This window comes from Limulus polyphemus, unplaced genomic scaffold (genome assembly GCF_000517525.1).
Source record: "Limulus polyphemus unplaced genomic scaffold, Limulus_polyphemus-2.1.2 Scaffold49, whole genome shotgun sequence".
Taxonomy (NCBI): Eukaryota; Metazoa; Arthropoda; class Merostomata; order Xiphosura; family Limulidae; genus Limulus; species Limulus polyphemus.
In genome coordinates this window covers 443,839-457,171 of record NW_013665659.1, presented here as the reverse complement: position 1 = coordinate 457,171, position 13,333 = coordinate 443,839, and the positions used below count along the sequence as shown (strand labels likewise).

Here is a 13,333-nt window from a genome sequence, read left to right as displayed (position 1 = left end):
ATTGAACAGTTAATAATTATTGCATACTTGAATCTAGGAGTACAAAACTTAAAAGACATGTTTTTCATGTATAGACAATTCTGATACAATATTAATGGTTCACAAAATGGTCTTTAATTATAAGTTATTAACAAATTTAAAATTCCAAGCAATAACTCATCTCATTTTAAACAAGAGCTCACAGAAGTAACGTTTCTATTGTTTGCTTATAATGTTTGATAGTGTGCATTTCTAAACTTGGCTGAGTCACTATCATGGCTCCTGATATTATATATATGTGGAATGATTTGCCAAGTCTAAGTGCTTTAATTACTGTTATGGTTTTTATTTTCCTTCTTATATCTACAGTAATTGCTCTGAAAATTCTGTCTACTGATAAGACTAAAAAGTATCTGTGAACTCTATCACATTAATTGCAAGGCTTGTACCAACAAATAGAATCACAACTTGTTAGAGGTAACATCTTTTGGGTTTTGTCCTGTTTTGCACCATATTATAAGAGTTTTATTTTTCACTTGAACCCAGATTTAAACAAGTTTATAATACAACATTATCACAGGTGAGTAAAAGAAAAAATGTGAACTTTACACTACATAATTTTTCTGCTGGTTTCGTTTGCAATTTCATTGCATGTCATAGTAAAATTGTTATTCGTTGCATGGATACATTATTGTTATTTTTTGTGCAAATGTTATTTATAAAACAATATCATATTGGATTGATAATGTTTAAGTCTAGTTGTTATAGTACCAGAAATTTATGCTGGTTTCATTTGTTTTTGTTATTCTTAGTATCTTATGTAAGCAATATAATTTTTTTTTATTATGATCTTTGTTCTTTTGCGATTTGAGTCAGTCATGAGTTAGACCAGTTGTAATTTCTCATCATACTACCGTGATAATGCATTAAAGTTCCATTATTTATGTAGCAGTTCATTAGTCTATGTTACATCAGAAACCTCAAGTTATGATCTTGTCCAAAAGCTTTTGATCTATAATCTTGCCACATCAAAATTACATATACAAAAATGAATAATTCAGGCTAAAACTGTTAAAAGTTTTTACAGATTTCTCTTTTTTTCTTAGTAACTGGTAGCCATATTTTATTAAGTTGTACTGTAAAATGTAAAAAAATCCCTACAGTTTTGCTCAACAATAATTCTGTTTCAGATTTAAAAAATCACTTCAAGATACATTACACCTTGTAATGTTTTCACATATTATTTAAAACTTAATTCCATATTTGTGTAAGATTACACCATATAATAAGAAAAGTGAATTTTATTCCATCATTTTTCTCTTTCTTTACCTACCGTTTCATCATTCCATATTGCTTGGACTTGTGTACAAAACATAACTAAAGTAAATATAGCAAATAACAAAGCTTCAAATACTAGGAAAAGTAGCAGGACAACGGTAACAGGTGGAGAGTATGAAGAACATTCTGTAATGATATATATATATATGTATATTCATTGAAAAAAAAAAGTAATGAAATAATACATGGCATATAAAAATAAGCCTTATTCTAGGCTATTAAGTTTTAATAAATATTGATATAAAATTGATAAATAACATGATTCTAAAATGCTTAATTTACAATACGAACTTCTTTCTTTGAAAGGTGTTCACGTAATAATTTTGCTTGTTAATATGAGAAAATAACTAAATCTTTGGAGATTATCCAAATAATGTAACAAAAACAACAACATTTTTGTATATGTATAATGACAGAGCATTAAAGTGACGCCTATTAATTTTATATCAAAACAGATGAAAGCAGCAAAAGAAGGTAAGTATAATATGTTTTTCATTAATTAACTAATATTCACCTCTTTTATCTGCTTATAATTACAGTTTAATATTTTTTACTTGTCATTAATCAGACTGAGATTATATGAGTGTTAGCATAACACTGGTTATATTTGTATCACAGGTTTAGAGGAAAGGTTAAGCAGTATCCTAAAGCCAGACTATACTTAAATAAGTTGAGCAGAATTTGTAGGAGTTCTAATTTAACTGAGTTTTATAGCACTTTAACAATAGAATATTTTTTATTGCTACGCCTCCAAACTCTTCAAAGATCTCATTATCATGTGATATAAAAGGCCAGGGGTCAGCAACCCAAATCACAAGAGTCATTTTTTTAAATTTTTGGTAAAAATGCAAGATACCAAGCCACAATGCATGTAACCCCCATTTGAATAATTGGACAGTGAGAGGGTTAAAGAGCTGTAGGTTGCTGAATCCTGTACAAGGCTTAACTGTTAGTTAGAAAACAACAGTACCATAGGTACAAATTAATTGGCAATCAACTTGTATGACTATAAACTGTGAAAGAAATTGAAATTAGTAATTTTTTTGTTTTTTTTACCATAATGCCACAGTCTTTGCAATAAGGTGTAATTGCTGTTAATGAAATTATTGAATGTCATCCTTTATATCTGCAGAGAATAACACTGGAACACCTAGAAAAAGGCTTATATCACAATGAAACTTTTTTCTTATTTGTAAGCTTTTGATCCTGTTTCTGTTAACTAACAATATACAGAATGCAGGTATTCAAATGACTGATACAAGCAAGAACACAAGTATGTGTACAACCGTGAGTGTCAGGTATCACCATGATGTAAGATAAACTAAACAAGTAGCTAATACTGGTTCCAAAAACTCAATAAAGCAATTAAATAAAACTTACAGATTTTATAAAAATCAAAGGAATGTGAAATATGAGTTAAGAAATAACTGTAATCATGGTACAAGCAATCAAATCAGTGACATAATTATGTTAAAGATTATAGAATATAAATTAATCAGTCGATTTCAAAGAGAACTAAGTTCCATTCATGCTACATCATGGTCCATATTTTGTCTTCTTGATATGGTTAACTTCTTTTATCTAGTATTAATGAAAGTGGTCATCCCTATCTATAATTTTCACTTCAGTGACATAATGCAACTAGTCACATTCAAACTGATGTTCATAAATACTTATCAATTTACTAAATATAGATACACATCATGAGGGCTTTCTATACTTTAAGTGAAGTGGCCGTTCAGCATCTCAAACTCTCTTCTTATTGTACATTCATATGTGACTGTATACAACAATTGTCAGAGTGTGATTGGGGTATTCGGTTTTACTTTAGTTAGCATGCACAGAATGGACAGCTTGTGCACTTTGTAAAATACAGGGAAATTTTTCACATAAACTTTTACAATAAGTAAGCTTGCAAGTATTAGTAAAATTTCATCTGTTATTTTATCATTTTTGTTGTTGTTGAAGATACTTTAGTAGCAATGTTCTCTTCCAACTTCTGAGGGAAATAATTCTCCACAAAAGCCTCCTTTAACTTAGCAACTTCTTCTGGAAGATTGCCTGTATTACAATTTTCTTTAGAAATGACACTTTAAAATGCCAGTATTTGTGGTAATATAAACTTTTAACTAATTTCAGTATCGTTCTAGTTATTCCTTGCTTATAATTGTCTTTTTTTAACAAATGAAATAACTCAGAGCATTTTCACCTTCAGTTTCACATCAAAATCTAACAATACATTTTTTATAAAGTATTGAAATGATACTAATTGAAAAAATATCATAAAAATTTAAAGCTGTGCCTAGTAAAAAAATACACAATAAATATACATAAGGCAATGTAATCCAATTTCATTGTTTCATGTTGCTTGTTGTAGACAATAGTGAAGTATGAACATTTAGTCTGAGTTTGTATTATCAAAGTAAAGCACTCCCATGATACTATACGAGATAAAAAAACAGAGTTTCTAATTGTATTATGTAAGTAACATCAACACATCTTTTTTATTCATGGAAGTTATAAACATGAAATGAATACACATTTCCAATATACACAAAATTCATACTGTATGTTTCCTTCATTATGTAGTTAATGTACTGAACGTTGATATTTTATGAACCACTAATTTTTGATTAATGAGGGGGAGCATAAAATTTGGAGAACATCAGTGGCCAGTCTGCAACTGACACAGACCATTCACTATACAACAGAGATTGTTAATAGACTGTAAGGTGTCAGAAAATCATAACACTAGTCTGTCAGCTCAGAAAATAAAAACATGTAATGTCAAGAGTTTTAGTACCTATGTGAAGTGTAAAAAGGAAGTTGAGAAAATATACAATGAAAATCTAAATATTTTTGCTACTGTTATTACTTAACTCTTTCACTATGGGCTTAGTCCCAAGGACCGACCTCATAACCATTTTGTGCTTGTTATAGTATTTATGCTATATCTTTTAATACAGTATGTGTATCTTCACAAAATTTTGCAGATTATCAGTAAACATCACAAGACTTTTGTTAGCAAAATATCAGATTTTTATATTAAGTTATAAGATTTTTTAAGTAATAATTTTCTCATGCATTTTTTCTTTTTAAATGTTGACTATCCAACCTGCAAATTAATTTTTATTTTAAGATTTATAACCTTCAGATGATTATTAAACGTTTTGTTTAGAAAAAATTTATATTTTATGTTATTTTCACTATTGTATCTAAGTATGGGTTTCATCAATTTGACCAAGCTCGTAACCATAAAAATTACGAAATAGATATAAATTATACTTTTTTCATTCTATAATGACTACAAATTATAACACAAATGTTTATTCTAAATAGCTTAAATCTCATAACATTATACATCTATATATATTTATTATTTTTATTTTATTCTTTCAGCCATACCTGACTCAAATTACAGAAGTTACAATGACATGATGCACGTGCACTTATGTGACTGTATCCAAGAGTATAAAACTGGCCTTTACAAAGTGACCTGTCTTTCTGTTTTCTAGTGGATGAGTATTTTGTACAATACAGTCACATTTTGGTTATAATATATTATGTATGTATATATATATAATTGCTATTTACAAATAAGTTCTTGAATTTCAGTTATTTTTCTTAAAACATAGAACAGTAAATAAAGAAGTATAGAAAACAATTATCTCTTCTCGTTACAAACTTTGTAATCATTTGCTGCTTGCTAAAGTTGCTAGGCCTTATCACATTTTGCATGTAGAGGATGTAAAACAAAATATTTTTTTTAGATTTTATATATGCATCTTAAAATAACAAAAAATCATAAGTTACTATATCAACACCACAGAATTCCACTATAATTTATCAAGCTTCTAACTAAGCTGTATTTGGGTCTAAAAATATGATTTTTTTTAAGTTCACTAATGTCTTACCTTACTGCTTGGAATCTAGCATGAAAAGAAAGAGTTTCCAGTGCAAATACTTCACAGAGGCTGAGAAAATCACTAGGGGGATATTCTGAGCTCTCAATTGGGCAAAGTAGGTGTAAGCAAGTATTTTCAAAAAATGGAAGAGGTGGGCAGAGCCACCTTGGTTGATTCAATAAATGGAGGTTCTCATCTTAGATTCTAGCTTGTCAATATCGGTAATTTGAGTTCCTAATTCGTAAGAAACTATAGACTTTGAATTTGGACATCAGAAACATCAAATTTGAGCAATGCTGCATTCAACATACCACGTGACACATAAAAATCGATATTTAGGATTTTTTTTAAATATTTACTTTTAAATTAAGGAATTAACTAATCTATAATACTAAAATTTGAATTATAATTTACAATTTGATACCAAACTTATTGACATACATTCATAAAATAGTAGTTCAATAAAATTTTGAATGTGAGCCTACAAATGTGATGACATGGCCTTGGACCAGTGACCACAGGTAGACCCATGTTGGTAGGGTTAAGAGAAAAGATGTATTCAATTTGCTTAAATTTGGAATTTTTCAATATTGAATAATGTAAAGCTCTCAATTCTATTTTTTTTCTTTCTTATAAATGAAGGTGCCCCTGTAGATATTGTTCCCAATGACTTTCAGCAAATGTTTGATAAGATACTGAACAAAATGTGATTCTTAAGTCAGATTTTTATGGCACAGCAGAATATATTGAAAAGTAGTTCAAATTGCTAAAGGATTGAGAATGGTAATGGATGAAGGTATGATCTGGTTGGATGAACATGATTTAAAGGGTTTCTAAAAGGAATTTCTAGAGGCCTTTCTTGCTAACCATTTGTGCAAATGACATAAATAGCACAATGAGCTATAAGGTATCTGAATTTGCTAACAATATTAAATTTCTGGTTAAGGCTGGTATTAAGAAAAAGTTTTGATTTTGAAGAATTTCAATAAGCATAGCGAGTGTTTGAGTATGTGTAAAATGTGTTTCATGTTGAAAAGTATAAATCATCACCTAAAGTACTTTAACTCAGACTGGACATAGCTGTTGTCTAATAATGTTAGCATTGTGGAAAGGGAGAAAAATCTAGAAGTGACTGAAAGAAATGTATGAAGACTAAACAAACTATGTGACTTTGCTGACTACATCTAATCCAGTTGTGGGATTTATCTACAAAAATGTTTAGTTTAGGAGTAAAATGTTTATTCTCACTTTATGTACATATTCTAAAAATGGTATAAATCTACTGTAAATAGTACACCAAAAAGCCATAAGGCTGTATACCTGGTTTTAATAAACTGAAGAATAGGAGTAAACTAATATTATTAACTTCAGTGATGCCATGTCATAGGCAACCTATAACTTTACAGTGGTTCTGTATAAAACAAATGTTGCTCCAAGTTCCAAAGCTTGTTATCTAAATTCTTTTAACTTTATATTTGGTTAATATATGTACATAAAAGATAACATTTAGGTGATTGCTTCCTGGTGTTTATTGTCTGGAAGATAGGGGTGATTTTGATGAGCCAAATATACTTTAGTTATCATGCTCGTTCTAAAGTTCTTATGTTTTTAAAATTAACTTGCACATTATTCTACTATTGATAACTGGGATTTTGAATGCTGACATATTTAAACGACAAGAAAATAAATTTTTGTTTTGCAATATTCATACAGGAGTCAAAATATCAAAGACTAGCCATTAGAAGATTGTTAATCCTTATTCACTGACAAAAAGCTTTGCTTGTACCATGTGCACAGTTCATACTTACTTAAAATTTTAGAATCAGATGACTGTACATGTTTCATATCAACACAGAAAAAAAGAATTTAACTGAACAATCTCATCCACTTTTAGTTCTACACCTGTACTCACCTTTCCAGTCTCCATTAATACAAGTTATAAATTGACTGATAGCCAAAAAGAAAGCATGGGCTGATATCACAGCAATGTAGAACTAGAAAAAAAAAAATTACCGTACATATATATAAGAGCAGTGCATAACCAATTTATAGAAAAACAGGAAAATATATTTATTTAATATTGATATCTGTTACTGTTTGCAAATTTATGTTCACTTTTGCTTTATGCTTATAGTAAATATAGCTAAGTGATAAATTTTACTGTCACTTCATTTGTTTTACATTTGCAATGGTTTTTACATATATACACTTGACAAAGTATATATACTTTTATGCTTATGATTACTGACTAGCTTTATGTTTCATTCTAAGAATTCACAGTAATATCTGATCCATAATAATGTATGTTAATAATGAATTCTTTTCTGTACTGAATTAGAGATTATTCTTTCACAAAAACTATATATATATTTGTAACAGGCTAATTATAATGTCACTCAAAGACTCCACTGTAGAAAAGAATCAAACACATAACTTCATTTTAACACAGATGTTCACTTGTGTTCTACAAAATTATGAATTAACTGCAAACAAAATTATATTTAATACTATCTGGAGTACCCACCCCCTGGATGGAAGTTATGTAAATTTATGATTACATAACAGGTTATCTTAGGATATAAAAAGTTGCTTCCCTTATATGTAATTGTAAAAAACACAAAATGTGAAACTGAAAATTTGCATGTATCTCTGCATGGACTCAATGAACATCAATACCAAATTTGGTGAAGATCTATCTACAAGGGGTGACGAAGTGGTAGAAAATGTAAAAGCACAAAAATGCCCATTAAAAACACAAAACTGAAAATTTGAATGTGCCCCTGCATGGACCTAATGAAACTTCATACCAATTTTGGTGAAGATCCATCCAAACCCTGCGAAGTGGTTACATGGACATACAAAAGACAGTAATATTTTATTTATATAGAACACCTTATTGAGTAGGACAGTAATTAAACCTTATAGTATTAACATATTTACAGACTTTCCAATGTCTTAAATTCAGAGAAAGAATCACAGTGTTACAGCTGTTTTTATTTCTTATTACTAATATGTCAAATGATAACAATTTAACTGCAGGTGATACAGTGATGTTATGGTGAAAAAAAAGGTTTGCCTTATGCACACTTGTCAGATATAAGTTAGGCTCTTGGACAAGTGAAACATTGATTATTAAAATAATTTCAACCTTTTAAGGATTTTCCAGTGCCAATATAATATATTTTTACATAAAAAATGACAAGAAGACTACCTTCTTTACATATTCAGTATTACAGAATTAAAAGAAAATTTTACCAATTAATAAAGAAAAAAATAATAGTTTACCTAAATCAAGTTATTAGTATTTAGCAATCAAAATGTGTATTTCACATAATACCTTCTCTCACACTACAGCTATTACTCAACGCCAGGGTTTTTTCCTTTGCCCATCTAAGCATTGGTCTGATATTTTCTCGCTTGCTCCACTCTTTTATTTCCCACTTAATTGCCCTTGGCAATATCTATCTCGTGATACTCTTCACCTACGTCAATGCATTCTCTATCCTTGTACTGTATATAAGTACCTCATTTAGATAATATCATTTTTTTGAGACTGACCCAATTTGCAGTCTCTAACACTGGCTCTTAGTGAGGAGGAAGAGAGGGAGAGTGTGAAAGGATGCAAGTATTATTGGAAATACATTTTCGATTTAAAAAAATGTTAACTTCCAAAACATACATACCTCCTCTCACACTACAGCTAGAATCCCACATTGATAAGGTGGAGGGGCCAGTGAGGGCATTATCCATACAGAATGTATCTGAATAGATCATGGGAATGCCAACAGAAAATTAGCACCCTAGTGGGAGAACTGCACTACATCCAGAACAGGAATGCTCTTCACCTGGAAACTAAATCATGCACTGCAGGTGGAATATGACATGATCCATCATCACTATTGGCCAGGCCCCAACCAGATACCAAGGTTCCACTGCTTGGAGTTAGAATTATAGAGCCATGATCCCTATATTTCATGTTGGTGGCTAGGGCAATTGGACCAAATATATATATACATGTATACACACACACATGCACGTAGGGGTGGATCCCAACCTGTAGACATAGAATGATGCATTCCGAGTCACTGGAATCATGACGAGAAGGTAAACCCTCATCTCTACCTGAAGAAGTCCAAAAGGCAACACCCCACATTTGGAATGATGGGATCTTGTATGCCTTACTCAATCTGGAGAAACAGAACTAATCTGGTCTGGAATTATGAAAACTCATCCTCACTTCCCACCTGTGTGGGCAGAGTTAATACCACTTGCCCCTAGAATTATGGGAAAGATGTGAAAAAGAAAATGTGCTCAACCAAGAATCTAGGATGGGACCACTCTGCATTTGGAATTACAAGGAGACAATGGACCCTCTTCCATGAACAATGTACTGAACCAATATTAATCAAAAAGAAGGGCCACAAACAACCCAACCAGATAGCCAAGTGTTAAGTTTGAACCAATATTATGAGTAGGCTCCTGCATAGGCTGGTGCTTCTCCTACCACCATTTGGGAAAAATCATCCAGGGACAAGGGTAGAAGGGACCCCAACATTGCCTCTTCTCCAAGAGTGGATGAAATTCACTTTAAAACTCTGGAGGAAAAGCCTCTATCTACCACCTTAGTGTGCTAAAGACTCTCTAGCTCCACTAGTAGAATCTGGGGGTAAAATATGTATTGGGGAGTCCTGAAAAACAGTGCTCTAGGTGAAACAAGTTCCCTAAATTTTTAAAAGCAAACTGACCCCGATTTATTCAGTCCAATGATTGGCAGGGGCTGGCAGGATCCTCTTACACTTTACTCATGATAGGTCATGAGTAGTAGTCCAGCATAGTACAGTAATACAACCTGGCCTGTCTCAAGGTGGTCTTATGGAACACCTCATTTCTACAGAGCTTGTTGTAACATAAATAAAGTACATTGAATTAGTGGTTGCTAGTGCAGAATTGGTTTGATAAAAGCACACCTGCCTGGACAACACTCACCTAGAGTGGGATCCTGTGAAAGGTAGAGACAAGCGTATTAATGAAAATACTCACCCTTCTGTATATTCTAGTGGAAATGGTTAAGATAGTTACAGGGGTTAGTCAAAAATCTCCAGATGCAGATACTACCAGATCATGCAAGTAATGTGAGATAAAGGTATTGAGGGAAATCCACATACCAGTCTGCACAATGTCCTCCAGCAGGCAATTAAACTGGACCCCTAAGGGGATAGAAATGTGACAAATCTCATTAGATGTGACTCACCAAAGATTCCTTGCCATCAAAGAGAGCCCAGAATAAGGGCCAGAATATGGATCAATTTCATACCCATCTTGGCAATGTAACTGGTGGTAACTCCTGTGAAACTTAATGATCCCAATGAATAAAGAGCCATTGTCTAGCATCTCTAAAGGCATTAGTGCGAGCAAAAAAAAACCTTCAAAACCCTTGCTGGATATAATGAATGATCGAAATCTCATTGGTCATAAAAGTGCGAAAAAGTGATCAGATGAATTGGTGAAAAGGATTTATCTCCTTCCCTGTCTGGGCAATTGTAGAAGAAGCAAAACCCTAGCCAAAGAGACAAGTCAAAAAACGAGTTATGGTTGACACTTCTAATCGAGATGGATTCAAACTCCTATCAATATATCATTGCCGATATGTGTGCCATTTTCGTTAATAAATGTCCTTTGCAGAACTAAGTAAAGACTGAGACAGAAACTTGGCAACCTTAGAAATTAAACCCCGATGCTGTGCGAAGGACTAAATAGCTTCCATGCCTGAAGCTTGAGCTTCTGGATAGCTAGGTGTACCATGTCAGATCATGGCTGCCTCCACAGAAATGTCCAAAGAGGAAGTGGAAGAGGTGGGCACTCCTGAACATACCACAGAAGCAGAAAACAGGATACTGTTGTCAATCCAGTGCTATCAGCAGGACCTGACCATGGGTTGGAACAAATCATAGTTAGTAGCTTGTATAACATACGAATTGGAGGGAAGGCCTAGAATTGTAATCCTGTCCCAACCTGATGGAATACATCCATTGCCAAAGCCTGAGGGTGATGTACTGGAGACCAAATTGCCAGTAGTTGGGTGTTCCAAATGAGAGCCAATCCAATAGAAAACCTCGTGATGCAGCATCTACTCTGTTGGATGAATGTTTGGGTAAAGACAATTAATCTGCTACTGCAGTCATCACCTGTGGAACATAGCAAGCTAGTAAGGTGACATGATAGGAGTGGTTCTGACAAAGGAGATCCAAGGTTCGAAAACAAGGAGCCCTGAATCAAGTGCCCCCTTGATGGGAATTGTTGGAGTGAGGTCTGGCGAGTTTACTCTTAATGGTGTGTGCAGAACATGATGCATCACCTTTTGAAGAGCAAGAATATCTAATATATTGTGTGCAGAAGCCTTGTCATCCATACCTTGACCCTGGAATTCCCGACTGTTGAGATATGCACCCCATTCATAAAGAGATGGATCTCTAGATGAAGTGGCAGCAGCGAAACCCATATCTTAATACTGTCCTAATCTAACAACCCTTCAAGATCAAAGAATGATACTGAATAATGAAACTGGGAATCCAGTGAATCAATGTTTATGATTCCTTGGTCATGAAAAGACCATTTCAAGGACCTCTTATATGCTCATTGCAAAGACATGAGGGAATCGAGTGAGGCTGACATTTCCAAAAGAGCAAGAATCATCCATGCAGTGGGACAAGGAGAGATGAGCAAGAGTCGGGCTTCCTGTTCCATAGCGAGAAGTCGGATGGGTGTTGGCTGAGCCTGACTGAGATAAGTGACAAACAAAAATACCCAGACTGATGGCACATTGAGTTGGAGCAAGAATAGACATCACAGCTCTGAGAATGAATCCTGCCTTGGTCGTTTCTGAAAATAGAATCAGGGTGTGATGTTCTGACAGTTGACGAGATGGTGCCAGCAGTAACCAGTTGTTCATGAAATGGTGTGTACACAGGGCTAGGAAATGGAGGTGACAAGAAAACACTCATATGATTCAGCAGAGCCCATGTGGTGCCAATGCAAGTCCAAAGGTAAAATCCCTGAACTGTAGTACCTGACCTTTGTGTACAAAAAATGCTGATAGTGGCGGGATGCCAGCATTATGGCAATGTGCAGGTAGGAGCCAACTACATTGAAATTTCACATCCATAATCCTAGTAAAAGATGCCAACTCAAAATGAGGAATGAGTCACTTGTGAATCTTAGAGAATCTAGAAATTGATATTGATGAGAAAAATCAATGACTGTACACCAATCTCCTGTCTTCTTGAGCCCAAAAATCCAATGGGAATGAAATCCTGGACGAACTGGTATGACTCTCTCTATAACCCCAGACCAACCAAACGCTGACAGCACGGTACTGTTACAAGTACGTCTTATTTCCAGTACAATGTGACCAGCCACATTGTACTGGAAATGAGACACACTTACAACAGTACATGGAAAAATATACTAAATATTTCTTTGATGACCAGATGACTTTCATCACATCACTAAACTCCCTTTTCTATCACTCATTCAATTACACCGCCATTCCCAGTTGGCACTGAAGAAGAAGAATGGTCCACCTTTCAAAAGTGCTTGGGTTATAGGGTTTTTATCATTTTGTATCCAGACTTCTTGAATTTACGTGTTTTTCTGGCATCATAAAAATAAGTATATCATTATGAAAACCTATTAACCCTATCACCCCAGGTATCCTCTACTGCACATGACACAAGGTTTTAGTGTCTTACATTCAAAATTTTATTAAACTACTTTTTGTTTATGTTATATTAATTAGAATAGCATAAAATCTTAGCTAATAATTCATATTATAATTGTATACATGTTTTAAGTTCTTAATTCTCCAAGGAAATATTTAAAAAATCCTGAATTTACACTAGTGTGACCCATGTGACACATTTTCTCTTAGCATGTCCAATGGTGTCCAATAAGTTGATATGTAAACATGATGTTCCATTATACCACAACACTTAAAATTTTAGAATCTATGTAATAATATAAGGAGACAGAAAAAGTAAGAGAGAAAATATTTATATATTTTTCACAAACAGTTGTTTCCATTCTTTCTTGTTGGGTTCAGATTTACAAGATAT

The 13,333-nt window shown here is 33.1% G+C and overlaps 1 protein-coding gene across 5 annotated transcripts in view; it reads right to left on the bottom strand.

Moving 5' to 3' along the window:
• Positions 1 to 13,333, bottom strand: part of LOC106462927 (palmitoyltransferase ZDHHC3-like) — a 39,505-nt gene that overhangs the window by 6,840 nt on the left and 19,332 nt on the right. For all 5 annotated transcript variants that reach the window (XM_013922905.2, XM_022390498.1, XM_013922898.2 and 2 more), the window contains exons 4-5: positions 7,135 to 7,216; positions 1,313 to 1,443 (exon numbers count right to left, since the gene is read on the bottom strand). In XM_013922905.2, the coding sequence (XP_013778359.1) occupies positions 1,313 to 1,443; positions 7,135 to 7,216 (213 nt within the window). The remainder of the gene's footprint in view (positions 1 to 1,312; positions 1,444 to 7,134; positions 7,217 to 13,333) is intronic.